We start from the raw sequence: 26,275 nt of genomic DNA on the forward strand, positions 1-26,275 counted from the left end.
AATTAAAGAATTAAAATTACAATCTTTCCATTTCATTTTTAATTGATAATATCGTATTTAATCTGTTTTGCAATATTGAACATCGTAAGTTAAGTACGATTTTATTATTTTTAAATTTACTAAAACTTCTCTCGGCGAATGCCACAATTGCAAATAGTGTAAAATATATATTCGTAAAGCTAATGAAAAGCAACTGAAAGCAAAATTAATTTCAATACAAACTAATTTGAAGAAATATTAATTTAAAAACAATGAGAAATAGTTATAGTTGTGTTTTAACGAAATTTCGGAGCCCCTTAATATTGGGGGCCCTGATGCATCCGCTGCATTTTTCTTTTGCACGGTCCTGCAAGCGAAGTTATGAAACTGTACATTTTACGAAGCATGAAGCATCGAGACGTTTTTAATTTAAATATTTCGTAAACACGTGACGTAGAACATAGCGTGAAAACTACTGATAAAGAAAACATGCTGTGGTGTTATCAGAGTCTCCTTGCCGCGGTTAATGCGCTCAAGAATCGATCGTAATGCGCAAGAGAATGATATTCCATAAGTTCATTTTGCACAGGCAAGTGCGCAATCTCGGCAATTTTCATCAGATCAATTTGAACGTCTCGGGGAAACGTTTCGTTTATGTTTATTTTGATTTTTTCCAGTCGTTCGGTCACATTTCGTCCTAACCTCTTGAAAATTTCCAAGCGTACGATAAATTTAAATCGCAGTATGGCAACGGACACGAAATTTCTGTCGGAGTCGAGGGCCGATTTGCGGGATATCTTTCGTTCCGCCGTGAAAGCGGTGTCGCCGAACGAGATCATAAGGAAGAGGGTGAAACTCCGCGACAACGTCCTGCACGTCGACGACAAGAGCTTCCCGCTCAAAGGGGACGTTTATCTCGTCGGATTCGGTAAGGCGGTTATGGGAATGGCTGTGGAGCTCGAGCGAGAGCTCGGCGACGCTTTGAAGAGGGGCATTGTCAGCGTTCCAAGTGTATCGATGGACGCTATTTGGGCCTCCGAGGATAAATCTGGCTTCCCTAGGTTATACAACAGCAGGATAGACTATCGCGAGGGTGGTGTCGACAATCAACCTGACGGTAGATCGTTGGACACCACGCACGACATTATAGACTTGGTCGAGAAGCTGACTGAAACGGACACTCTCGTAGTACTGGTATCGGGTGGAGGATCCGCCTTGCTGTATATGCCGAGGCCCGTCTTGGACCAGGACGACAAGCTGGAGCTCTGTAAGAAGCTGCAGAACGCGGGCGCCGATATCACCGAGCTTAACACCGTGAGGAAGAAGCTGTCTCTGGTAAAGGGTGGCGGTCTGGCACGTATGGCCTATCCTGCGTCCGTTGTCACGCTGATATTGTCCGATATTGTCGGTGATCCCGTAGACTTAATTGCCAGCGGTCCCACCGTTTACAGTCCGAGAGCACCGGAGAATGTTATCGCTATATTAAAGAAGTATAACTTGTATCAGTCGCTAGAGGGTGATTTGAAGGCGGTTGTAACGTCCAAGGAGACGTTTAACGACAAACCGCTGTTAAATCCGGCTAAACAGTTCAGACACGTGACGAATATGATTCTAGGAAACAATAGGACGGCTCTTGAAGCTGCGAGCTTTGAAGCTTCGCGCAAGAAATTGACTCCGATAATATTAAGGAATGACGTTACAGGAAATGTACAGGATGTTAGTTCGGCGTACGTTCACATGACGAGTCTGATATGTCTTGTTTTGTTAAATGAGCTGGGGAGAGAGGAATTTTACGACAGAGTACGGACTGTGCCGATACTTTCGTTATCTATCGATAAAGTCAATGAAATCTTTCGTTGTATCGGCAATCTCGGTGGTATAGTTTTAATCGGGGGAGGAGAACCCACGGTTGTAGTGACGGGTAAAGGAAAAGGCGGTAGAAATCAGGAGCTAGCCTTACGCTTTTCACTAGATTGGTTGGCAAAGATCAAAAGTTATCCGCGACTCGCTGAATACGATGTGATGATGCTCAGTGCAGGCACTGATGGTCAGGATGGTCCTACTGACGCAGCAGGTGCATTTGGTTATCCCGCTATTGCGCCTGTGATGCATGATTTTTACGCAAAAATTAAATCCATGATTACTAAAGAGGATGCACAAGCTGAGCGGGAGATGACGGACAGAAAAACTCTGACACAGGATTCGCGCGACCGACAAACCAGTAGATTTATAATAAAATCCAACGTTGAACCAGAGAGACGAGAGTCCAGTAGTAGTAGTCCAAAAGAGTCTCCTCGAGAAGATGTTGATGAACGTATCGATAATTTAATATTAAAGACAATGGAGGTGGAACGCATGTTACCTGAGAATGTTTTAAAAGAAAACGACACGTACAATTTCTACTCGCGCTTCAAGAAGGGAGCGGATTTAATTAAGACAGGAAAAACTGGCACCAATGTTATGGATTTACATTTTATTTATATCAAAAAACGTTTGTGCAAGTGCGAGATTGATTCCTCTGACAAACCAACGTACGAAGAAGATATCTTGGACGTACACGATTTGCATATTGACGCATTGACTATTGAAAAGTACAAGGCTACATGTGCTCCCTTAAAATTTGACAAAGACAGACTTTTACAAATTTCACCTTTAACTACTGAAGCTAAAGAGGAAAAACCGTTTCTTAATATAAAAATCATTGATGAAACTTTTACAGATCCGTGTTGTAATAAAAAGCATAAACTTGATTAATTAATAAATATACAAAGAATATAACTATGAAAAATCCTACATTATTACATAATTATGTTATATAAAATAAATTATACGTTTTTAACGATATTCCTTTGGAAGAAAATAGATAATTCACATTGTAAATGTATTTACAATGTGAATTATATATATATATATATAATATTTTTCAATTATATCCGTATATCAAAGGCACTGCTTAAAAATAAATCTCTTAAATTATAATGTTTACTACATAACACCCATTACATAACACGCTTGAAGATATGACAATATATATTCTCTTTACATACATAGAGATATCTACAGAGATCGTATAATATATTTATACATATACATATGTTATTATATTATTTGTTGACTGTATCAACGTTTCTTCTCTTATGATAAAGAATTATAAAACTAATTTTTCATAAAGGAATATATAACTACATAATAACATTTATACAACTAGACACGATACAACTTTGGTTATCTGATACTTTCTATCCAAATATTTTTATTTCATAGATATATCTTATTTTTCTCCGAAGTTGTTAATTATTTCGGTAGATACAGAATTACTTTTACAGAGATATTACTTTAAAAAGCTTCTTAAAATATAATTTGCTTGCATATATAAGAAAGGAAAGATTTAATATGTAAGTAGGGTCTCTTCTATCACGACTGTTTATTATATATCCGTGGGTGCAATTAAATAAATTAATAAAGTATAAATTTTTTTTAATAACATCTATAAATACTGTTATCATGATAAAAACGAGATTATTCATTTGTACATTACGTTTCTTAGTCATTATTGTGCATTAAACTTCAAAATTTTAGATGATAAAAATCTCTTCAATCTTCAAGATTGCCGTTATTTATATAAAAATTTTAAAAAATTAAAATATATTTAAATATATTCTGATATTTTTACTATATTAAATTAGAGACTAGGAATGGAAAATTAGATCCCAAATTTCTGGACGAAAATCAGAGTAGTGGCATAGACTTATTAATTGTTAACTCTATCTTATATGCTAAAGATCCCAACTAAATAAATGATGTTTGACTAGCATATCGCGAACTCCATCTTTTAAAGGCTGTGATTGTTCCTTTTTGGGCGGTAGTTCCCAGTCGGGATTCAAGTTGAATGCAAATTGACTTAATATTCTTAATTCACATTTTATTTGCACCCAACCTGGACTATTTATGAAGCTCCATGGTTGATACCTAAATTATATTTAGGTATTAATGCATATTAATTTTATATGCTATTATAAATTGTAGCAGGAAGTATGTACTATTCTACGGTACACACTCTCATACACACAAAGACAATATGTTTATACACTTATGTACTTACCACTTTTGTACCACTTCTACACAGGAACATAAAACTTCTAACCATAAATGAAGCACTTGTTCGTTTAATCCGAGACAGATGAGAGAACGTAATTTCACATCCATCTGAGCATGTGCATTGTCATGTGTTAAATTTACAGACTGGACGCAACGATATAATAACTGGAAAATTTCCTTGATTATTTATTGAATATATACACGAGAACAATGATAGAGAGTGAATGAATAATCTGTCATACCTCTTCTGGGGTTAGAACTTTGCCATCTTCATCCAACCTATATGTTTTGCACAGCACCAATCGACTATAAACAGAATTGAAGTCTTTTTCCACTTCTCTGTTAGAGGCTTCTTCTATAAATAGCCACGGATGACACGGTCCGCCCAAAAATGATGGTCTCTTCATTCCATGCTCTAATACTGCTTTCACAGTGGGGCACAATGTACCCCTTACCAAGTCAGTAACAGCTTCGCTAACCGCGTCGTCTCCAGCACATGTATATTGTTTACTTCGTTCATCCAGCAATTCTACAAACTTCGCGGGAAACCACCCTAAAAATATATTGTTAGATTAATACATTGAATATCATGCACTTACCACAAGATGAGAAAATAATATAAAATTTACTTTGATGGTCTGTATGATTATTAGAGGCATATAATACAAAAATCGCAAAAAATGACAAAACAATATTTAAAAAATTTTTGAGAAAAAAGTTTGCAAAAAAAAATTGACAGGATTCATGATATCGTAAAATCACTTTATCGTAATATTCAAATAATACTGTAAAATTTCTTTCGTAAATATATTACCTCTCAAGCCATTCAGTTCTCCTACCCAGCAATGTTCATCTTTTTGACTAATGATTGTAATTATATCATTCTTTCGGAAACCAAGCTCATCGTCATCGTGTCTCTCAAAATCTGTAACAAAATTAATATATTTGCAGAGCAGCATTCTTCAATTGACTTGATCTGTTAAGTTGCGTGAGAATTTTTACTTTCATGGTTATTAAAATTTATATCGCTATGTATCGTATACAGCCCTATGCACATGCCCCTCCCTCATTCGCATCTTATAACACACCTTTTCTCATCCACCTTTTTTCAGTACTTTTTCTGCCATATCCATCAATAAGTTAAATATACCCGGATTTAATGGACACACTTGTCGCACCTCTTTCCCTGTCCAAACTCTCCCTCATCCCCCCCCCCTTTAACTCTGCATCTCGATTCCCCCAATACATCCCCACACTTCCTAATCAATCCCTCTCTAATTATATCGCTATGTAACAATAGAAAATATATTTGTACCTAATAAAGCTTTTGCTCTTCTTTTTCGCGTTCGTGATACATTGACGTAATTATCATGATCTTTCGCATGACTTTCCATCGTATAATCTGCTATAAGAACAACATTATTTAATTTTGGATCAACATTTATGAAATGCCTCGCAACTTGTAAAACAGATTCCCTCAGATCGACTAGAATTTCTGAAAATTCATATATTAAATTAGATAAAAATATATATTTGATTGAAAATTCTACGTGGCTGCATATGTACCTGTTTGACGAATATTTTTAGACTTTGCATCGTCTTCACTATCATCATTTCCAAATAAAATTGTTTGTAACATTGATTTGTTTCGCTTCATTTGACGTCTGTAAAAGTATCACAAAGGATATACGAAAAGTAAAGAAGAATTTTTAATTATAGTGATTGTTAGTTATTAAATAGGAATATATAATGTATTTTTCATCACTTATACCTATTCAGATGTTGTTTCGGCAAGTTCGGTACCGCATCCGGATTTCCTACTAGCCCGCCTTGATCAGCCATTAAATAAGCTAAGTGACGACGTCGATGAGTCTCGACTAACACGTCTGTCAGTGACCCACTAACTTCTAAAGATACCTAAAATATATATATCAAATACACAGGGTGTCCGATAATTACCGTGTCATCTCTCGTAGGCCGGTAAAGTGGGTTAAACTGAATGGAAAAGTTCTTTATTGTTTTGTTTCTCAATAATTAATAAGAAATTAATTATTGAGAAACTTACAAAACAAAAAAAATACTTTTAATTTAACCCGCTCTACCTGCCTACGAAAGGTAGGCACGATAATTACTGGATACTCTGTATATTAAAATATAGTTGGGTTTTGTCATAACGTATTTCTAAAATTATATCAAGAGAAATATACATTGAATAATTGGTCCACATCATCAATGTCTCCTGGTATATCTGAGAGAGCGTTAAATATTTGTGCAGAGTTCTCCAGTTGTTTTAAGTCTGTTTCTGAAAGAACTCATTCAATAAGTATTTTATAATAAAATTCAATTATTATAAAATAGACTCACTCTATAAAAAATATATATTAAATATATACCTTTTATTTTCAACATCCCAAGCGTAATTTGGAATAAAACTATAGATCCATCGAAAAGGAACATATCCCATATTCGTAATAATATTTTCATGTGCACAACTGATGCAAACAAAGTTAGAAACCAGTGTAGAGATATAAGACTTAATTCTATATCGTGTTGCACCAAAACATGATCTATGTCAGGAAGATAATTAGCTACTAATGTGCGAAGTACTTTTTGGTCAGCTTGAATACCTATGGAAATAATAATTATAATTTATCGTAACGCACTAAATTTTCATTGACTTCAAATACTTTATAAGATTGGTAAAATGAGTTACCCAACAATGTTGAAGAGTAATAAGAAGCTGGTAACAAATCTTCTACTATTGTTGCCATCATCCAAAATGCATCTTCCTCTTCTAAAAGTAATAATAATGATGCCGCCATTGTACCCGTACCTTGACAGTAACTTGATACAGCAAGAGATAAAAATTATATGTTAATATTATATATTTAACTTATCAAAGGCTGCGTTCCGATATTTACTACCAGTGAATATCGGAACGCAGTCAATAGAGTCATAAAATTAATCATATACTTCTCCATACCCAATATCAGGATATAGCCATGCTAAGGCACGCATAACGCGTCTTAAACGCGGTATACCAGTACTATGGAGATGACTGAAACACGCGTTGGCCGGCATAATGCGAAGGAGATCTTTCTCTATTTGCTTATTGGTCATTAATGCATCATTACTCGAGGCTTTCACGATATCTTTGTACGTTATCTCCGATGAACATTTTTTCTGAAGTGCTCCTGTAATTAAAAGAAACGTATTTTTATAACTCGTCGTCTAACATATGTATTTTTGTTTCATACCTGACATTCGCATCCAAATTTGAGGTCTTAAGGAATGGGGTATACCACTGCGAACCATTTCACGTAATTTATCTGTACGTGGTAGATTTCGATCCATATTTTGCCAGGAGAGTTCCGCCACTTCTTTGTTATGGCTGAATTCCAAGAGAGCGATCCATTGCAATCTAAAAGAGCAAATCAATACATTCCAATTTTGTATACTTTTATACCTCTTTTATAAATACAATTGTAACAGCTATATTTTAAGTGTGTGAAGAAAATATGACTAATCAACCTGTGTTGAGGATCTTCGACAAATGGTATTCCTAGTAACTTTTTTGAATTCTGTTCAGGGCCATCTTCTTCCTCTACGCGAAAGCCAAATTCGTCAAATCTAGGTCAATATAGAACAATTATAAATATTACTTTACAATACTACGATGTCTATAAATATAATCTTTTATGAATTTCAACCAAGTTTTACATATTATTTGATACATTTAATTGTAAGTTTTACCTATATTCAGGCTGCGAATTCGGATCATCGGGTTGATTCAATTTAGCTAGGATATCTTGCGGCCACATGGATGGAGTTAACGCTGAAAAGGGACCACCAGGCGCTGGCGACAAAGTCTCTCCACACAAACCTCCAACTTCTACTTCAGCCTCATCTTCAGAGACAGCTGTTTCTAATTTTTTCTAAAACATACAATTACATTTGACAAATATAAACCACGCAAGTAAATGATCAATATAGGATAGTCTTTGCTTATCTAAATTTTCTCTTGAAGAACTTAAATTTTCTATCACAAATCCCAAGTCCATACAAATTTTATTATTTTTATTTTTCATACAATTATATTATTCATTTATTCCCATTATCTCTTTTTCATACGATATTCTTTATTAGTTTCTCATACATTTTTCCTTTCTGTCAATCATTGCAAGTTTGAAGTTAACCATATAGAGATTTATTTCTGGGCACTTTATTCACCATCTCGTTTCAGTTTCATTTAATATACTTTAACACGCTGAAAGAACCATTGTAAACGGCTCCGAGAAACGACTTGGACGGCGAGGTGTCAACCGGACTCGATTCCGCATGTTATCTTACGCGCTTATCAATCTGGAGCAGAAGTCGACCGAGCGTCACAACGACTCGACCGCGCGGGTACTCACGCTGTGCTCGTCTTTCCCGACATAACCATCGTGATCACGAACGTTGAAGAACGACTTGGCCAGGTCCATGGTGCGAAAACAATCCTTGTTTACGGTCTCGAGTCCGTCAACGCGTCAGATCTTCATTGACATTTCTCGTCACGTCGGAGCCTGTCAAACCATGGTGCGGCACCGTGGAGTAACGTCATAACAACTGGGAAAAAAAGAAACCGACCTGCGTCACACTTACGTAGCGTCATCTGGGAGCTCCTGATTCAAAATCCAGCAGGAATGGAAGACACAGCGCGATAAGAGCGTGTCTGATAACAAGCAGATAGATATTCCTCGTGAAAAAATTGAAATTATTTCATATCCCGAGATTTTAATCGCACTTCGTACATCCTCTTTCATCTCTACTCTCCAAGTTCCTCAAATTAAAATCCAATTCTCGGTTAACCGCACGCATGCAAATCCTGTTCACCGGAAGGAAAATATGAGTAATCGGCGGACGTCGGTTAATTTATGGAGGCTTACCCTCTTATCATATGGAGATAAGAAACGTTATGTTACGTCTGCGACACACTTCGCGCCACAACTTTGACAACTTCGTCGCGCCGTTCTTTTTTTAATGATTATTAATTAATTATTGATAAATTCAACAGAGATTAATCGTCTGCGCAAGTAAAACAAAAGGCTGGAAAGCCAGTTTAGTAACATTGCGTGCTAATTGATGTAAGTTCATTGAGAAGAGGGTCGGTGTAGCTTCTTATTTTTGTAATGAACATCTGTCCTCCTTTGGGGATGCAACGTCGCGCTTTATCTCTCTCCTCCATCACTTTCCTTTTTTTTTTTAACTATAATATACAAAGCCGTGAAAAGGGTTCTGATTGCACCGGGTTATGTTTGCCGGACGCGAAACGGAGCATCGAGAGAGAAGAAAGAGAGAGAGAGAGAGAGAGAGAACGAAAAGCGGTGAAAAGAAGAGGATGAGATTCACGAGATCCCGTTACTCGCGTTACCTCCGAGAGGCGACGGTAGGGTGCAGCACCGCGGCCGATAATTCTCCTTCTCCCTCCACCCGCGACCCGCGGCCGTCCAGCCTCCAGCGCCCCGTGACTCCCGTGAGCGAGTGATGCGCCGTGTAGGAAAACATGGCGTAAAGTGAGTGCGTTGCACATGTGTCAGTGATTTCGGTAAGGGGCCAGTTGTTGAATCGCGAGGTCGGCGCGAACCGCGAGCGTGCTCCGGCGGGCCGCGGCGGGCAACGGTGTCGTCGGACACGTCGGGAACGGCACGCCGCGCTGGTCCCGGCGACGTATTCGCCGGGAACGCGACACGGGGACGCACGGGGAGAGTGCGAGAGAGAGCGAGAGGAGGACGCTGGACTCTTTTGGTCACATTTGGTCAGTCTCCGCTCTGTCATCGCGGAAATTCGCTCGGCCGGCCGTTCGTCCGCTCGCTCGCTCGCTCGCGCAGCCGTCTCGGCGGATCTGCTCGGTCAATCGGATCGCGCACAGCCGCGGTAATAACCCGCTCGGAAGTCGTCGCAACGCGTATCGGCGACCATTCCGCGCGCGCGACACGCGGATCCGCGGTCGCTCGTCGCTCCGACGATCGCCCGATCGCGGCTCGGTCCGCGCGCCGCGGGTGCACGCGCTGAGCAGAGCTAGCTTTCCCCGACACGGCGACGCATTCCGATCCCCTGAGTGTCGTGCCGCCGTCGGCCCGACTGTCGCCGATATACGATTACTCTCTGGCGCGACTAAGCAGATATCTGTATTTACATAACGCGCGTAATACACGCGTGACGCGCGAGCGATGCCAGTAATGCGGCACGATGCAACCGGGTCGAGAGATCCCCGATGAGAACGGGAACGTCCCCGTCGACGCCGATTTGTTTGAAACAGTGTCTTTTCCGTTGCCCCTCCGTGTTCTCTACACGAAGTATTTGGATACGATATCTTGCAGAGGCTACCGGAGTCTTATTTGAATACCTTGAACGTTGAGAATCTCCTATTTTTAATTATTGTTATCTTATATGTTGCTGTATCGGATTGTTATATCACTTATCAAACACCAGTTGTGCTTATTGCAATTGAATAGATTGATATTTATCGCTCTAGGCAAAATTTATCCTGTCTAACAGAGTTATAGCGCGTTAAGTGCATGTCGCAAAAGTAAATACGTCGTGGAAAATACTATAAGAAATATAAAGTTATATTTTGGTAAAATTGAAATTTATGAACGGCACGTGTCACTCGTAACGATATTTGTCTCATTAATTTCTTTAATTCATCAAATTAGATGATTTATATTTTTAATATATATTGTTATATTTATGATATTATACTTATATGTATTATACATTTTCAGGTTGGATCAGTTGGTTAGGAATAAGCTTTCTACGTTAGAGCATACATCAATAATAGACCAGTAAAAAAATAGGTAAGCTTAATAATAAAATCTAATCTAATCCCCAGATTCTTCAATTCTTTATAAAATGTATCTTAGATGTACATAATCAACTTAAACGTTGCATATTATTTATCTTTATTCAATTAGACGTTGCTTGTAATTTTCGAAAAAGCCAGTGCTATCTATAATAACAAATAAAACAAGATAAAGATAATTCCTATTTTATAGAAATAAAAAATAAAAAATGGGACTTGACTTATATATGTATAATAACTAAATAAGAGTACTAAATATATAACGCAGAACCATATTTATATAGAATAATTAAAATGAGAGTTTATAATTAGTAATTTCAAGTAATTGTGATAATTGTTTGATACTTTAATTCTGCTCGCGATTAAAAAAAAAATGAAGATTATAAAATAGGAAAGCAGAGAGGCGGGAAGAGAGATGGGTTGCGATCTCAGAAAAGAGAGCCATTTCACAAGCTTGGTTTAGACATTCTAAATATAGCTGGAGGCTCTATAGGCTTTCCGTACTGTGTCATGCCGCGCAGAGCAGCATCCTGCTGTGTTGCGTAGATCTTGCTCATTTTCCGCCGTCAGTATGGCAGAATGCCAAATTTTGTCAACTCAAAAGTATCTGATGAGTTTTTAATAATCACCTTTCCAAATTCTATATTCCATTAATAAATGAGATATACGTGCTTTTTTCGTTCTATAGTATGTTAAAATGTAATAATTTTCTTATCAAAAGGTCTTTATTAAAAGACTATCGATAACTATGATTCATTCTAAAGATTTTTATTTTTTATAATCTAATAATACACAATTTTATTTAAAGTTAGATACAATTTGGCACTGTACTTATCTACGATTACATTTATATCTGAACTAAATGAGATCGTACAATTAATTTTTCTTAGAAAGTTATTTTGTCATAACAATACATTTGTCATAACACTCTTAGATTATATATATATATATGTTTTTAATTGCTATAATAAATATGTGATTTAATGAAACTTATGTGTTTGGCGTTTTGTTCGCAGATCATGGTTTGCAAAGCTGGTGAAAAGACTCAAGTATGTGTCGTTCAGTTTAATATACCTTTTGAGGCTAACCATAAACTTTGCACCAGCGACAAATTTTCCTTATATGCATCGACACGCGTGAAGGAACTTTACAGCTATATTGAAGAACATTATCACATGCAACTGGACAGTTTTAGATTACTTCTAAGCACATCGTCATGCACAATGGTTATTTTAATTACATCTTAATTACTTTAAATATATATAATTAATACTACATATGATGTGTAATCATATATGTTCTAATACTCTAATCCATATTATATCCAATATTAGGTTGATTTGTCTGATGTGAAAGACAAAACGGTGGAGCAGATTGGAGTGGATTTCTCAGTTGATCCGAGTTTATCTGAAGTGAAAAATACTCTATTTGTCGTTGATCCAACAGAACCCTTTGTTATTGATCTAACACCACCGAAAAACATGGATTATAATCTGCCAACGTATAATCTCACAAGCGCACCGTCCCTTCAACAACGATGGACTGAGGAAAATATTGTTAGGGAAGATGTTAGGGAAGAAGTTAGGGAAGATGTTAGAGATGGTAGAGATGGTAGAGAAGAAGTTAATTTCAGAAGTTTTATTAAAACTGAAACAAGTATGTAAGCACCATTTAAGAGTTATTTTAATATATATTCGTATATATTAACGAAGATCTTTTAGTATTGTTAAATATATATCTGTATAATTATTTTTGTAATTTCTTCAAGGCTATGTCGGTTTAGTCAATCAAGCAATGACTTGTTACTTGAACAGTCTTCTCCAAGCGTTGTACATGACACCAGAATTTCGTAATGCACTGTACAACTGGGAATACGTAGATGGTTCAGAAAAGGATGAAGCTCTAAGCATACCATATCAATTACAGAAATTATTTCTCAATTTACAGGTACAACGTGCTTATAATCTTAATATCTATATCTGTGTATTATATGTATATATATATATATATATATACATATATATAGATGATAAATTTAATTTATTTTTAAACGTATATTTAATTTAATTTTTGTGTTTTTAATATTGTTTTCAAAATAATTTTTAATAATATCACATTTTTTTAAATAGACATCTACAAGATCTGCAGTGGAAACAACATCCTTAACCAAAAGTTTCGGGTGGGATTCTACCGAAGCATGGCAGCAGCATGATATTCAAGAACTTTGTAGAGTTATGTTCGATGCATTGGAACAGAAATTCAAAAATACAGAACAAGCGGATCTAATCAATAGACTTTACGAAGGTACAAAATATCATTATGCGTAAGTTGTGAAAATATCTGTAATTTGCTTTCTATGTCGCTAGGAAAGATGATCGATTACGTTAAATGTCTTGAGTGTGGAACAGAGAAATCAAGAGAAGATACATTTCTTGATATCCCATTACCAGTTAGGCCGTTTGGAAGCAATGTTGCATATAACAGTGTGGTAATATATTGCTGCAATTTGAAATATTATTTACATTTATACATATAAATATACATAAAAAAAGCTTTTCTTTTCGTAGGAGGAAGCGATTAAAGCATTTGTTCAATATGAAACATTAGAAGGAACTAATCAGTATCACTGTGAAAAGTGCAATAAAAAATGCGATGCGCACAAAGGATTGAAGTTTACGAAATTTCCATATCTATTAACTTTACATCTCAAGCGGTTTGACTTTGATTATAAAACCTTCCACAGAATTAAACTCAATGATAAGTATGTAAATTGTACAATATTATATTTGATTAATGAAAATTCTATTCCTAATTTCGAAATAATTTCACATTACCGTGATTTATGCTATTTCAGAGTCACGTTCCCGGACATATTAAATTTGAACTCTTTTATCGCGTCTACAACGAGTCAAGAATCTCCAGGTGGTGAGGAAGACATCGGTTTAGGTATCAAGTGCGATGATAGTTCCACGACAGATAGCGGTACTTTAGATGACGATTGTGCACCGTGTGACAACAGCCTTTCCAACAGTAATCATTCAGCCAGTCATGATCAAGACGATGATGAAGGTATAATATTATGGATGAATTATTTATCGAAACAATTTTCAGAATTATTAGAGGATGTGTATGTCCATCTTCAGGTATTGATATGAGCAACGGACCGTCGACATCGAGTTGTACTACGCATAATCACGAGAATGAAAAGAATCGCAGTACTTATATGCTGGGAAAAGGCCCATACATGTATGAACTGTTCTCAATCATGATTCACAGCGGCAGTGCGAGCGGAGGTCATTATTATGCTTATATAAAAGATTTCAGAACACAAGAATGGTTATGTTTTAATGACCAAAGCGTTACTCAGGTATAAAAATTAATTTTGAAGCAACTTATTATATTTCTTGACATTATTAACAATTTTTTCGATTGTGTTATATTTTCAGATAACTCACGACGATATCCAGAAAACATATGGCGGTGGACCTTCGAGGGCGTATTATAGCGGTGCGTATAGCAGTAGCACGAATGCGTATATGCTCATGTATAGGCAAATCGATTGTGCTCGTAATACTCTACCTATGCAAACCCAAGATTTTCCACGACATATTCAGGTAAGATTCAAACAAAAACTAGAATTCAGATACAAATTCGAATAAATTGTATGCTACACTTCGAATTAAAATAGTTTGTACAATTCGAATCAATAATCAAATTATTTGTTCAATTTCCACTTACAGTTTTAAATTTAAATACAATTACCTATAGTTACTGTAATTATTTTTCTAGAATAATAAAAATTTTTTCAATGATTAAGGAATTTTAACTGCAAGAGGTTTTTTGCCTTTTTAAAATTTATTTTATAGGAAAACACTTTCTAAGGTACACTATATTATTTAATACATTATTTTATCTTATTTGTAGGAACTATTGAAGAAAATGAAGGAAAGTGAAGATAACGATAGAAAAAATCATGAGAAGAAAATGTCTATACCTGTGTTGAAAGTGTACTGTCATCATCCGATAGAAGGGAAATTGACGAATGTCAAATTATATGTCATGCCTGATATTACTTGGGCCGAAGCAACGGAGAAAGCGTATAAGAAATTTGGTCTTGAGAACGTAGTGAGTCTGGATCAGTGTCGTTTAGTTACTTATGAACATAATACTGATTTAATAGAATGTAGTTACGATGATCGAGAGCATGAACCTGTTGGAAATATATGGCGCTTTTCACGTCGATTCGATTTATTATTAGAAATTCGTCGCAAAGATCAAAAGTTTGAGACGTATTTACCAGGTGGTGAGTATAAGACGGGATGGATGTATATGGCTAATTACAATATTTACGGTCAAAATTTATATTTTTCAAATGTTACGTTTTAGGGGTTGCAACTAAAGTATTTGTCATAGACGTAACCCGAGAGGAGGTAATTGACGGTCCGATCGATATCCGAGGTTTATTGTCGCAAAGTGTTAAAGAGTATAAACAAACCGTAGGAAAAATTATTAATATGGATCCTAAACAAATGAAAGTAATATTGCGAAAATATCCGGAAACTAGACCAGTGGAAAATGATGATAGTGACCTGCAAACTGAAGGATTTTATAACGCGAATAAAGTATTCATATCAACGATGTACGATATAGATAATAACAAACCTTTTCAAGAATCAACAGTACACAGAATCATAGAGAATTTCAAACATGTTATCTCTCTGCATGTCCAGTTACCAGATACCAGTAAAGGTGACATATGCTTTTTAAATAGTTTTCAAAATAAATGTCACATAACAGTTACAATTGTAATTGCCGTATTACAAAAATTTTAATTTATTATAATTTTTATGTAGAAACATTGGAAGAATTGAATATCCCATTGTTAGATGATAAAAATGAAGAAAAGGAAAAGTCTGTCAGTGGTCCATCGAAACTTGGCGTTATTGAATCACATTGGGATGCCAGTTTGAAATATAACGAAACCTCGAAAGGTTGTACCCGAAGTAACGAGGATGCCACCATACGAAATATAAGTCCTCAGTTAGGGGAAACTGAAGAATGGAACACTCCTGAACAAAGTAATAGTGAAGATAGTAGCCTTAGCGATAGTGATAAAACGTTGGTCGGCGATGCACCGGAAAGTGTTGATATTGAACCACAATCGTGGGATAGACGCCACTATGATAAAGACTATATGATTTCAAAGCAATTCGAAATAGAAAACTGGGATATTGATGACGACTCCGATTATTACTTTAGAGCTACACCATATGCAGATAGTACTCAACAAAAATGTATGTCGTTAAAGTCAATTTTAGTGACTCTGACTGTTGGTTGCTTAATTTAAAATCGTCTCTTTCTTTTTTACAGTACTTAAAGTATTAGTGGATAAAAGAATGAGATTGAGCACTTTGAAGAAAGATTTAGAACCATTTGTGGGTGTGCCTGTAAAGTACTTTAAAGTTTTTCGTCTATCAAATTCTGGTGAATCAGAATGCAGTTGTTTGACGGAGCAACTTAATTCATACGAGGATGGTGAAAGACTTAATGTGAAACTCGGACGAGCTTTGCGTAACGGAGAATTCAAAGTAAAATTATACCAACTACTGATCAACTCCATTGAGGTTTGTACTGTTTTTTTTTGCACACATAGAAAGTATATTTTATATATGTTACATTATTGTTATTAAAATTTCTTATTATGGATTAAAATTTTATTAGCCTTATAAATTTTTATACGAATGGATTGTCTCGAAAGATATGACGATTGGACATGCAAAGAAAGAGATATTGGCAGAAATAAAGAGAAAATACGATATAGATATACCATATGAAAAATGCCGGCTTAGGAAAAAGTGTTATAAGACAGCCTCAAAAGTATTTCTAAATGAACAGAAGTTTGAGGATCTGCGATTTCATTCGAAAACATTTGAGATGATTGTTCAAGAACTACCAGATAAAGAGACAGTCACAGACACCGATCAGATTGTCGTGTTCGTAAAAAGGTGGTTACCAGCAAAATTGCAATTTGGACAATTCCAAGAAATTGTTATGGATAATGGAACGGTCGAAGAACTGAAAAAGAAAGTAAGATGTGTAAAAAAAATCGCTTTGTATCAATGAAAAGATAAAATGGACTTAAATTTTTCATTGTTCTTCTTTCTAGCTTTCTGCAATATCAGATATTCCGGAAGAGCATATAGATATAGCAAAGGGGAAAGGTAGTTTTCCATATGACCATTCTGTGCTTCGAATCCAAAATGAGCATGATTGGAGTGAACATCACGATAGTTTATCTTTCAATTTTGAAGATGGTGCCGTCTTCTTATACAGGTATGCATATATTCATTATATTTCTTGATTGTTAAATCTATGTGAAGTACCTTTTAATCTCACTAAGTTTTTTGGTTTGTTTTACAGGGACAATAGGGAAAAACCAAAACAATTAAATGCCGACGAGGTAATGGAGATCGCTTTTAAGGAAAATTCACGCTTAACACCGCTTTCTACTACTTCGAGTTACAGTCCACGTCGGGAGAGAGCACTTAAAATATATTTGGATACCGAATGATCGTCCATAGAGAGAGAGCACCAATCTCCTAAAATTGAGTTGCTAAATAGACAGATGTGCGAACACAAAACATTTGCACATAAAATGGTTGCGTGTTGGGTATTTGCGAAATCGATATTTCTTCAAATGCCAAATGTTTTGTGTTCCAGTGAGTCTTCAGCATTTCAAAGCTTCCGCGTTCCTAAAGATTTTCGGCTTTTTCTTGAAACTATTGGATTTTTTAAAGTGTTTGGATTCATGAATTGTTATATAGTAACACGGAATCCCGGTATTCGTACCTGATTTCGAGATTTCTAGAATACGAATGATTTATATGAAGTGTAAAATATGTCCGATATCACCTGGTCTGTTGAATCAGTTTTCCATCTGTAGAATCAAACTGAGCAGTACGATTAATCATAAAAAAAAACTAATAATAGCGATGAGCAAATTTTCTGATTTAATGAAAATTCATGTGTGTTATTGACTTTTCAATATTTTGCATGACAATGTAACTTGTGTTCCTGTTACTCTACTATTTTCGCGAATCTGCTCGGTTTTCTCTATTGTACATAGAGAAATCTTTATATCTTTATGTCTGTTAAAATATATTTATAAAATAGGCATTGCTCTTTGTTGGAAACAGTTATATGTCTAGTATTGTATAAGAACTGCACTGTATATACAAAAACTATCAATACTTTTGTTATCACTTATCTGGCACAATGATGAAACTTGTATTTTTCTAGCGTATCAAACTTATGGGTTTGCTACTTCATGAAACTTTACTCCATGAGTTTTGTCAATCATTTCTGAGTCTAAAATGTATTGTATAGCATTTTACCTGGCAGTTATCGTGTGACAGCATGTGTCAAATCACTCAATGTGATCAATTTTTTAATAACAAATATGTTATCACATGTACGTTTTATTATTTTTCAATTAACCGATATATACTAATAATGTGCATAAATTCGGAAATACCGACAGAAAAAAAAAAGATTTTTAGAAAGAGATTTTGTGAGAGAAACAGACGATTTTACACGTTTTCTTATTCCTGACCATACTACCGATATACAAAACTTGGGAGCATATTGCTACTCAATATTACATTTGATTACTGTTTGTACTTTAAGAGATATACATATCATTGCATTATCTTTGCAATAATACTAAATACTAAAAATAGCTTCTTGTGGGTTCCGAAGATGTGTACGGTAGTGTTCTAGCTTGAAAGTGTGAAACATTCATCGTTTTAGCAGCCAATATTTATTCGCTTGGAAGCTGCTTCCTGTTGATTTTTTTTCCTCGTAAGGATGAAAGATTGATGAACTAGACCAAGTGGTAACTTAATAGTTCTATTTGTTGCGTCTTTATTTATTTTTGTTATCCTCTATTAACGTTTTACTTATCATTTGGAGCTAGGTTTCACACATCGTTTGATCATCGTTTTTATAATCGTTGAATGAAGAAAAAAAAATGTCGATGACTATCTTTTCAAAAATGTCTGATACTATCTTTTAGCAAGGTAGATAACAATGAAGGCAGCGAGCTACATTTGAACTTTTTTTTTTTGCGAATAAGATAATTGTAAGATCGTGGAATACATCTCTCTGGACACGGATATACAGATTGTAATTTTAAAACTCTCTAATCATCGGCGATCAAAGGTTATTCTCTGTATAATACACTGAAGTTATGAAACAAATTATATTTATAATTATTAACAATGAAATAATGAAGTGTCTGAATTCGCCTCAATTAGACCGCCCGATTCATACCCTCGTCATCCTTATCCAGTTCTTAAAAATATATTGAACGTTTTAAAAAATGCTACAAGTAACATCAGTATATATAAACATTCAGAATTCTGTTTTTATTATAACAAAACATGATGTAAAAGGATAAATCGATAAGGAAAAATCAACACTTAATGCAGTTGCAATTATTTAGGTAAACGAAACTTTTGGAATAGCTAACAATAGAAAATCATTGCAGTTTTTGAATATAATGCGTCGAGAATGTGCGTGAAGCATAAGTTAGCTCGTTAGCTACGATAGCATATCGTAGGGCGATTTCGACTAAAGTTCGATTAATTATATAATAAATTTGAAAAGTTCGATTAATTATATAATAAATTAATCAACAATTCAATCGGTAGAATTGTCTCGAAAGTAAAATTTCTAATTGTTTAATTCGTTGCTACTAATCTCATCTCTCTCTACGTGTTAAACAACAAAAAAAATTAATAATTCTATCCGCGTTAACGAAATAGTACAGGCATTGTTTGATGAATTAATTGTCAATTAAGTCAATATTTTTTAGTCGAAGTCGTCCGTTCCGAAACGACCGGGTTTCCTCTTGAACCAACGGTCACGGTACACGGTACAGGGATATGTATCTAGATGCGATTCATTCGAGCTGGAGCAACTTGAAGCGCGATGGCACTGGATGGCACTCCCAACGCTGCATTACAATATGTAGTGTCGGCTTGCTCTCTTTAGTTTATTCCCTCACATATAATACGCGTGTGACGCTTGTAAATAAAGATCCATGTAAAGATCAATAAGGATACCACTTTACATTCTTTACAAGTGCCAAAGAATTTATTACGAGTGACACCGAGTGGAAAGTAGATACAAATACGTACGTATCGCGACTGTACACAATGACACAAAACGACACCATCATCACCAAGGTATTGACGAATCTGGCTGCCTCTCTGCCATCATCCGTTGAAATGAAAATTCAGATTAGATTTAATCGCCGGTATGTTTTAGGTGGAGCGCTTAGAGGAGAGCTTAAAAGATACCTTACATAAAGTCGAGGTAATCAAGAGGAAGCTTGAGACGAAACTACTCAGTGCAGAAAGTCGAGAGAGATTGGAGAACGAGCTGTACGAAATTAAGAAAGTTCTCGGGCGAAACGAAAAGGAATTACAAAGCTTAAGGAAAGAGAACGCCAAGTCTTTCATGATAACGGTGTGCTTGGTCTTTGTGTGTTTCCTCTTCTATGGAATATATTTGATGATTTTCGGAAACGCTTAATACCTGTAGGAAATCGTGATATTAATTTATCTGCTTTTCGTAAGCTTTTTATACGCGGTACAACTGTCAGAACACAGTTTTACTAATTGCCAATTATGAAAGCCAGGTTTTATAAATAATTAAATTTATTTTATAAAGAGTATACGGAAAATGAATTTATAGTACTTTAATTTTGATATCTTTTTTTACCGTTAGTAAATTAGCTACATATGTATATCATCGTTACTGTCGTGTCACGAGTAATATTGCCAAGAACATAATGAACACCATATTCAAATAGAAACATTATTTTTTTTTAAAGTAGTAATATACCACACTAAGATACCATATGTGTAAATAATACCATTGTAATAAATGGTGCGTTTTGTTTCATGCATGATGTGTATAATGCATCACTTATCCTTGTTAAACATTCGGTGAACAACAAGGATAAGTGATGCGCATCATGCATGAAACGGAACGTACCCAAACATATCTCAGATCTCAGATATATGTAGGTTATATGCAAGAATTTGCGTAGCACTTGAAATGCCCTGTATATATAATTACATGTATACTTGTCTAAAAAAAATTTTTTTAATGTATACATTGCAAAAACGTAATTTTTTATGCAAAAAAGTTTATTTCCACGTATTAATCAACATAACAATCAAGATAAATATCTCTGTTTTATAAACTAGTTAGTATCTGTTTTAGATATTACATAAACATCAATTTTATTTTTTAAAATATATATATGTATTTAAGTATATAGAATGCGTAATTTTGCTATGTTGAAAGGGCAACGAAGTGGCGCATCCATGAATACGAAAGGGTACAAAGTGGCGTATTGCTTGAACTTAAGACGGAATAAACCATAGGCTGGACTATCTTTAGCTGTTAGCTATTAAATCGTACTGAGGTGTCCCAGCTAGACGACTACGTATGTATCTGGCGTGTACTTCGGCATCCAGGAAGCTGCCGCTCACCGCAGGATCGTCTTTCATGGCAACTCTCCATTCAAGCTGCATTATATAAGAAAATTATTATCGCGATCGATATATACGTCAAACTACCAATAATGATATTATTTACCAAACGCAAGAAACGGTCCCGAGGTATGACGAATTGCTCTCCCCTTGTAATCCTTATTACATCTGCTCTCTCGCACCACGGCCATATCATGAAATCCAGCATGCCGGGTTTGCTGCCTCCAAAAAAGGGAGTTCTTCTCTTCGCTAACTCTCGATCGAAGAGTTCCAGACCAGTCAATGTCTCGTTGAATACATCATGCTCCAATGTTGTTTCTGAATAAAGTCCCTAAAAGCCAAATACAATAGGATCAGCATGGAGATGTACTTGAGAATTACAGACAAGAATATAAATATTTCAAAATAAAAACCAGCATAAACAAATACCTTATAGTAGAAAGTTGATATCACTGTATTAAATCTATCGATCAATAACTTATCCTTAGCCTTCGCTAAAGGATCACTTGGATATAGCTTGTTTTGAGGATACGCGTCGTTCAAATAATCAGCGATAATTAAGCTTTCATACAACGTTTCGCCTCCTTCAAGTTCGATACAAGGAACTTTATTGAGGGGGCTCTTTTCTATCAACCAGTCCGGCTTATGTGTTAGATTCACATACACTACATCATATCTAAAAGCAAAACAATGCATGGAAAGAGACGTTACATATATAGGAATACATAAAATTATTATCTACATAAAATTATTCTCTACAGAAAGCTTTTCTAGAGAAAGAAATCTTTCTCTTTCTATGAAATAAATGCTTTGTGTTAAATTATTATATGTCATACTTGGGAATAGAAATAAGAAAAGTAATTTTACGTACAGAACTGTTAAATTAGAAATTATATATTAAAAAATATCAATAAAAAGTTTTAAACATATATATATATATATTTTTTAAGCAGTGCAATTAGTGCAAAAGTTCGATATTTTAGGCAAGAAAGCCAACGATGAAACAATAGGTAGCTTGTCGCATAATCGTGCTTACGGGATTTGTTTGGCGTCCAACACGAGGTGTATCCTTTGCGCATATGGACAGAAGCGCATGCTGTACAGGCGTATTTTGCCGGATACGAGGGGCGGTGGTATCGATCCTGAAAGAAGGAATGCACATTCAGTGGACGTTCTAATCTATGCGAACCTGTGAACCTGTCAATCGCGCGATTTACGCGACGCAAATGCTTCTTTAGTACCGGTACTCAAATGTTTCGCGCTCATCCTGATCGATGGTCCTCGTATCTAGTCGTCGAACACGTCAGAAAGACTTGGTCGCGCCGACCTAAATGACGCTCGACATTCCGTTAGCCGGTCGGAACGAGGAATAAATATCGATGACGACGATGACAGTACGTGGCCTTCTGTGTGCGCAGATATACGTACTATGCACATATGGGAGAGAGAAAGAGAAAGACAATGAATCACGGCCAATCACGGGGCAAATAAGCGCCTTCTATGCTCATTGCTATTCATTTTTTTCTCTTTCTATATATTAGTAATTTCCTGATAAGTCGCTATTCGTATGTCTCGTCAGAGAGAAGTGGAGAGAAGCCTGTGTGTGTGACGCCTGTGACGGCCTGACCGGAGAATAGAGTGGAGTGAGTGGACATTCGCTAGCGCCTCTATGTGCACAAAACATTGAACTAGGTAGCCATGTTTACGAATATTTCCAACGGGTAAGGCTGGGGCACACACTTCTGCACAACGCATAATGCGTAAGCATAAGAAAATTGATTTAGTCCAGTCAAATTAGACATTTGAGCTCGGAAGTAAAGAAAGATTTATGAAACCTTTTTAGGGTTGTTGGGGGGATGTAGAAGAGCTTATTTCTGAGTTTTTTCGGGTTAATCGGACCGATGGGTTTTTAAGGGGGGGAGGGGGAATGAAAAATTTCGTTTTTTCGCAATAACTCGGCGAATTTTGACCGTACATGATTGACTAACCCCTCATTTTGTAGTTCTTTTAAAGCCCTACAATTCATTTCGTGAAGACCCTAACTTAAAATCAAGATTTGTCGAGTTCTAGCCGGTGAAAGTGGGAAAAAATGTATTTTGTCGCGGTTTTTTGCGTTTATCTCGTTTCCATTAATAGATAGAAATGTGCCGCCACTGACAAAGTTGTAGGGCTTGAAGAGACCTACAAAATGAGGGGTCAGACGTTACAAAAATACATTTTTTATGAAATACATTTTTGTAATTTTTTTCGATTTTTGTCTTGAAATCAACACTCGCGCGATGTGTTTTCGTGCATACTTCAATTGTGTAAAAAAAAAATTAAGTTCTGTGCAGTCTACGCAAAGCTAGACCCTTCCCTGCAATTGTCGGGAAGTTCGGCCTTCACTATAGGATCCCCAGGGGATCCTAAAGTGAAAGCTGAACTTCCTCGACGTCGGTAATGTCAACATTTCTAATCCTGTTTTCTATGTCATATATCTATATCTGTCCTTGTCTAATGAGAGGCATCTGTCTTTGTTCGATTGCTGCGCCATCTCTTGCCACACGCAATACTGCTTATCCTGTCAACCTGAATGTGCTTTTGCACATATAAAAGTTATATACACTAATCTTTTTTTCTAGGCTTTCAATCTTAGATCTAATTGCACGATATTGTTCTTAAATGTTGTCCCTAGGTCATGCCGGTCTAATTTTGTGGATATTTATTGTGGAATTTTTGTACAAAGCAAATATTGTCGTCACGTATACCAAAAATTAACAAAAATATTAATTTTTTCTCGTTTTCGATATAAATTCGACCACCATGACCTAGATTTTGATGCGTACTTTAATTCTAGACAAGAATTTTGCATTTCTATAAAGCCAATTAAAAGATTAGTGCTAAGAAAAAAAGCCGGTATTACAGACGGCTTTAGGATCCCCTTAAGGTGATCCTAAAGCCAAATTACCGACAATTGCAGGGAAGGGTCTAGCTTTGCGTAGACTGCACAGAACTTAATTTAAGGGGATCCTGGAGTGACAGCGACAAGGCATAATCGGTCTAAGCAATATCTTTGAATTGGCTGAACAGAATGGAAAATCCTTTTACACGATTAAAGTACGCACAAAAATGTAGAGGGCTGTACATGATTTTTTCTGATAAACTAAAAAAAAATTTTATTTTTATAAATATTGTCTTCACCTGACGACAATATTTGCTTTATACAAAAATTCTGCAGTTTTTCTATAGAAAATAGTGATGCAGCCCTCTACAAAAAACTGTCAGGAATAATATCGTGCAATTAGAAGTAAGATTTGAAGCCTAAAAAAAAAGATATTACTTAGACCAGTGGAAGATGCAAGGTTAGGTGCTATCCTTGTCTATATCCTTGTCTATACAAGGACAGATATAGTCGGTGAGCACTTCTTTATCGACGCTGATCGAGTTCGCCTGCGGCTCCAGCATCCCCTTAACGTTAATTTTCTGTCAAGTAGAGCTGAAAATGAGCGTCGAGCGTCAACGTGAAATGGCACGTATTACTTGTGCGCGTTGCTGCCGCGCAGTCGGGAGGGCCGTCGAACGCGATTGGCTCCTCGCGAGTCGAGCCCCCGGATCCGGCCAATCACGTTCGGCCGCTCCGAGCCGCCGGCGGCGGCGGCGCGGCGTACTAGACGGCATAGGCCCGGTCTACAATGGATGTCGTAACTGTCGTAAGTCGTTAATCGTAAGAAATTGACCAATCACAGTCGAATTTGAGGAGAATAATCAACTAATGATTGTCAATTTCTTACGACTCACGACTTACGACAGTTACGACATCCATTGTAGACCGGGCCTAATAGCGCGCTCCCCGAACGCAGCCTAGGCGCGACCGTTCGTTTGAACGCAACGTACCGTCAAAGTCGACGCGCGGCCAGTTCTTGTCGGCGAGCGACCTTGCAGCTTGTTTCCATCAACGCTCGGAGTACCGTGTTACCTGCGGAAGTCAATCAGCTATCATTTTTCCGATGAATTTCGCACAGGTAAGAAGTGTCCGTGATCTGCGCGTCCGTCGCCGTGCTTTGTGCTACGTGTTATTCGGAACGCGCTTATTCGTGCGATTGGCAGTCCTGCTCCTCGTTTCGCGGGCCGCAAGAATAATCGACTACGCGAGTACGCGTCGTTCAACAATTCGCAAGTGTATCAAAAGTGTTTGTCGGAATAAACGTGTCGCGCGAATCGCTTGCTCGAGACGGAGGCGTCGGAGACATCGCGAGGCGGAGACGTCGAGGCGAAGGTACGTACGGCAATTAATTGTGAACGATTTGCTTTCGTTGTGATAATCGTGGCGCTCGTCCCGTCATATTTCTGGACTCGAATGTAGCATTCATGGATTTATCTCGATCGTGTCGCGCTTTGAACGCTGTGCCGGAATTGTGTGATTTATCTCCGCGTCTCTCCGTAGGGAAAAAGAGGGCTGAGTTATATTGTCATGACGAGTGATTCGCGAATAACGGAGCGCCATGATACACCGCCCGTTCGTGAATGTTTCGTAATTTCGTGTATCTCGCGTCGCGTAACTTAGCGGCCGGCAGTCACGATTTTTCGTCGTGCAAATTAATAATGCATATTAATAATGCAGCTTTACTTTCGCGAGATTTACGAGATTTTTATTATAATAATAGATAATAATTATTTTTATTATTTTATTCTTTTAATTATTTTTTTATTAACTTATTTAATGAAAAATAAGACAATTATTAATTGTTTTAATTTTATTCGAATTCTTTGTAGTCTATCCATATTTATATATGTATCGATAACTTGATTT

At 36.4% G+C, this 26,275-nt stretch overlaps 5 protein-coding genes across 11 annotated transcripts; 3 read left to right on the plus strand and 2 right to left on the minus strand.

Moving 5' to 3' along the window:
- The first annotated feature begins 361 nt into the window (after positions 1-361).
- LOC139769115 (glycerate kinase) lies at positions 362-2,757 on the plus strand. The gene is made up of 2 exons (XM_071699905.1): positions 362-568; positions 657-2,757. Exons 1-2 carry the CDS (start codon positions 528-530, stop codon positions 2,731-2,733), a joined length of 2,118 nt encoding a protein of 705 aa, XP_071556006.1. The 5' UTR covers positions 362-527; the 3' UTR covers positions 2,734-2,757.
- LOC139769110 (small G protein signaling modulator 3 homolog) lies at positions 2,436-9,641 on the minus strand. Its single transcript, XM_071699892.1, has 16 exons — positions 9,491-9,641; positions 8,493-8,685; positions 7,831-8,012; positions 7,609-7,707; positions 7,335-7,498; positions 7,061-7,271; positions 6,791-6,921; positions 6,471-6,704; positions 6,285-6,379; positions 5,849-5,994; positions 5,644-5,741; positions 5,393-5,572; positions 4,892-5,002; positions 4,320-4,630; positions 4,082-4,242; positions 2,436-3,948 (listed from the first exon to the last, which is right to left on the minus strand). Exons 2-16 carry the CDS (start codon positions 8,559-8,561, stop codon positions 3,756-3,758), a joined length of 2,385 nt encoding a protein of 794 aa, XP_071555993.1. The 5' UTR covers positions 8,562-8,685; positions 9,491-9,641; the 3' UTR covers positions 2,436-3,755.
- Positions 9,557-19,209, plus strand: Usp47 (ubiquitin specific protease 47). 7 transcript variants are annotated; one of them, XM_071699831.1, is made up of 18 exons: positions 9,557-9,664; positions 10,845-10,916; positions 11,938-12,147; positions 12,256-12,577; positions 12,690-12,868; positions 13,051-13,225; positions 13,288-13,409; positions 13,489-13,682; positions 13,776-13,990; positions 14,065-14,288; positions 14,368-14,535; positions 14,846-15,224; positions 15,308-15,670; positions 15,775-16,215; positions 16,292-16,545; positions 16,643-17,008; positions 17,088-17,254; positions 17,342-19,209. In XM_071699831.1, the coding sequence occupies exons 3-18, from the start codon at positions 11,941-11,943 to the stop codon at positions 17,490-17,492; spliced, it is 3,927 nt and encodes a 1,308-aa protein (XP_071555932.1). In that variant the 5' UTR covers positions 9,557-9,664; positions 10,845-10,916; positions 11,938-11,940; the 3' UTR covers positions 17,493-19,209. The 7 variants fall into 7 exon arrangements, with proteins under 7 accessions (XP_071555932.1, XP_071555962.1, XP_071555956.1 ...); XM_071699861.1 differs by lacking the exon at positions 9,557-9,664 and adding an exon at positions 9,675-9,993; XM_071699855.1 differs by lacking the exon at positions 9,557-9,664 and adding an exon at positions 9,675-9,874.
- Positions 19,210-19,905: 696 nt separating this feature from the next.
- LOC139769136 (uncharacterized) lies at positions 19,906-22,415 on the plus strand. Its single transcript, XM_071699928.1, has 3 exons — positions 19,906-20,169; positions 20,252-20,452; positions 21,299-22,415. Exons 1-3 carry the CDS (start codon positions 20,140-20,142, stop codon positions 21,320-21,322), a joined length of 255 nt encoding a protein of 84 aa, XP_071556029.1. The 5' UTR covers positions 19,906-20,139; the 3' UTR covers positions 21,323-22,415.
- On the minus strand, positions 20,670-23,104 carry LOC139769126 (pyrimidodiazepine synthase). The gene is made up of 5 exons (XM_071699916.1): positions 22,728-23,104; positions 22,523-22,628; positions 21,916-22,162; positions 21,593-21,817; positions 20,670-21,522 (listed from the first exon to the last, which is right to left on the minus strand). Exons 1-5 carry the CDS (start codon positions 22,750-22,752, stop codon positions 21,391-21,393), a joined length of 735 nt encoding a protein of 244 aa, XP_071556017.1. The 5' UTR covers positions 22,753-23,104; the 3' UTR covers positions 20,670-21,390.
- Between the last annotated feature and the right edge of the window lie 3,171 nt (positions 23,105-26,275).

This window comes from Temnothorax nylanderi, unplaced genomic scaffold, assembly GCF_030848795.1.
Source record: "Temnothorax nylanderi isolate EJ_2023f unplaced genomic scaffold, tnyl_v1.0 TNYL_tig0002_pilon, whole genome shotgun sequence".
NCBI classification, from domain to species: Eukaryota; Metazoa; Arthropoda; class Insecta; order Hymenoptera; family Formicidae; genus Temnothorax; species Temnothorax nylanderi.

Excerpts from the sequence above, each read along its gene's own strand:
- LOC139769115 (XM_071699905.1), top strand. The coding sequence starts at position 528 with ATGCGCAAGAGAATGATATTCCATAAGTTCATTTTGCACAG. Across the intron at positions 569-656 it reads CATAAGTTCATTTTGCACAG|TCGTTCGGTCACATTTCGTC; the intron begins GCAAGTGCGCAA and ends GATTTTTTCCAG.
- LOC139769110 (XM_071699892.1), bottom strand. The coding sequence starts at position 8,561 with ATGGACCTGGCCAAGTCGTTCTTCAACGTTCGTGATCACGATGGTTAT. Across the intron at positions 8,013-8,492 it reads TCGGGAAAGACGAGCACAGC|AAAAAATTAGAAACAGCTGT; the intron begins GTGAGTACCCGC and ends TGTATGTTTTAG. Across the intron at positions 5,003-5,392 it reads AAGAGCAAAAGCTTTATTAG|ATTTTGAGAGACACGATGAC; the intron begins GTACAAATATAT and ends ATTTTGTTACAG.
- Usp47 (XM_071699831.1), top strand. The coding sequence starts at position 11,941 with ATGGTTTGCAAAGCTGGTGAAAAGACTCAAGTATGTGTCGTTCAGTTT. Across the intron at positions 14,289-14,367 it reads ATGACCAAAGCGTTACTCAG|ATAACTCACGACGATATCCA; the intron begins GTATAAAAATTA and ends TTATATTTTCAG. Across the intron at positions 16,216-16,291 it reads AGATAGTACTCAACAAAAAT|TACTTAAAGTATTAGTGGAT; the intron begins GTATGTCGTTAA and ends TCTTTTTTACAG.
- LOC139769136 (XM_071699928.1), top strand. The coding sequence starts at position 20,140 with ATGACACAAAACGACACCATCATCACCAAG. Across the intron at positions 20,170-20,251 it reads ACGACACCATCATCACCAAG|GTGGAGCGCTTAGAGGAGAG; the intron begins GTATTGACGAAT and ends GGTATGTTTTAG. Across the intron at positions 20,453-21,298 it reads CCAAGTCTTTCATGATAACG|GGCAACGAAGTGGCGCATCC; the intron begins GTGTGCTTGGTC and ends CTATGTTGAAAG.
- LOC139769126 (XM_071699916.1), bottom strand. The coding sequence starts at position 22,752 with ATGAGCGCGAAACATTTGAGTACCG. Across the intron at positions 22,629-22,727 it reads CGCGAAACATTTGAGTACCG|GATCGATACCACCGCCCCTC; the intron begins GTACTAAAGAAG and ends TCCTTCTTTCAG. Across the intron at positions 21,818-21,915 it reads TATCAACTTTCTACTATAAG|GGACTTTATTCAGAAACAAC; the intron begins GTATTTGTTTAT and ends TTTGGCTTTTAG.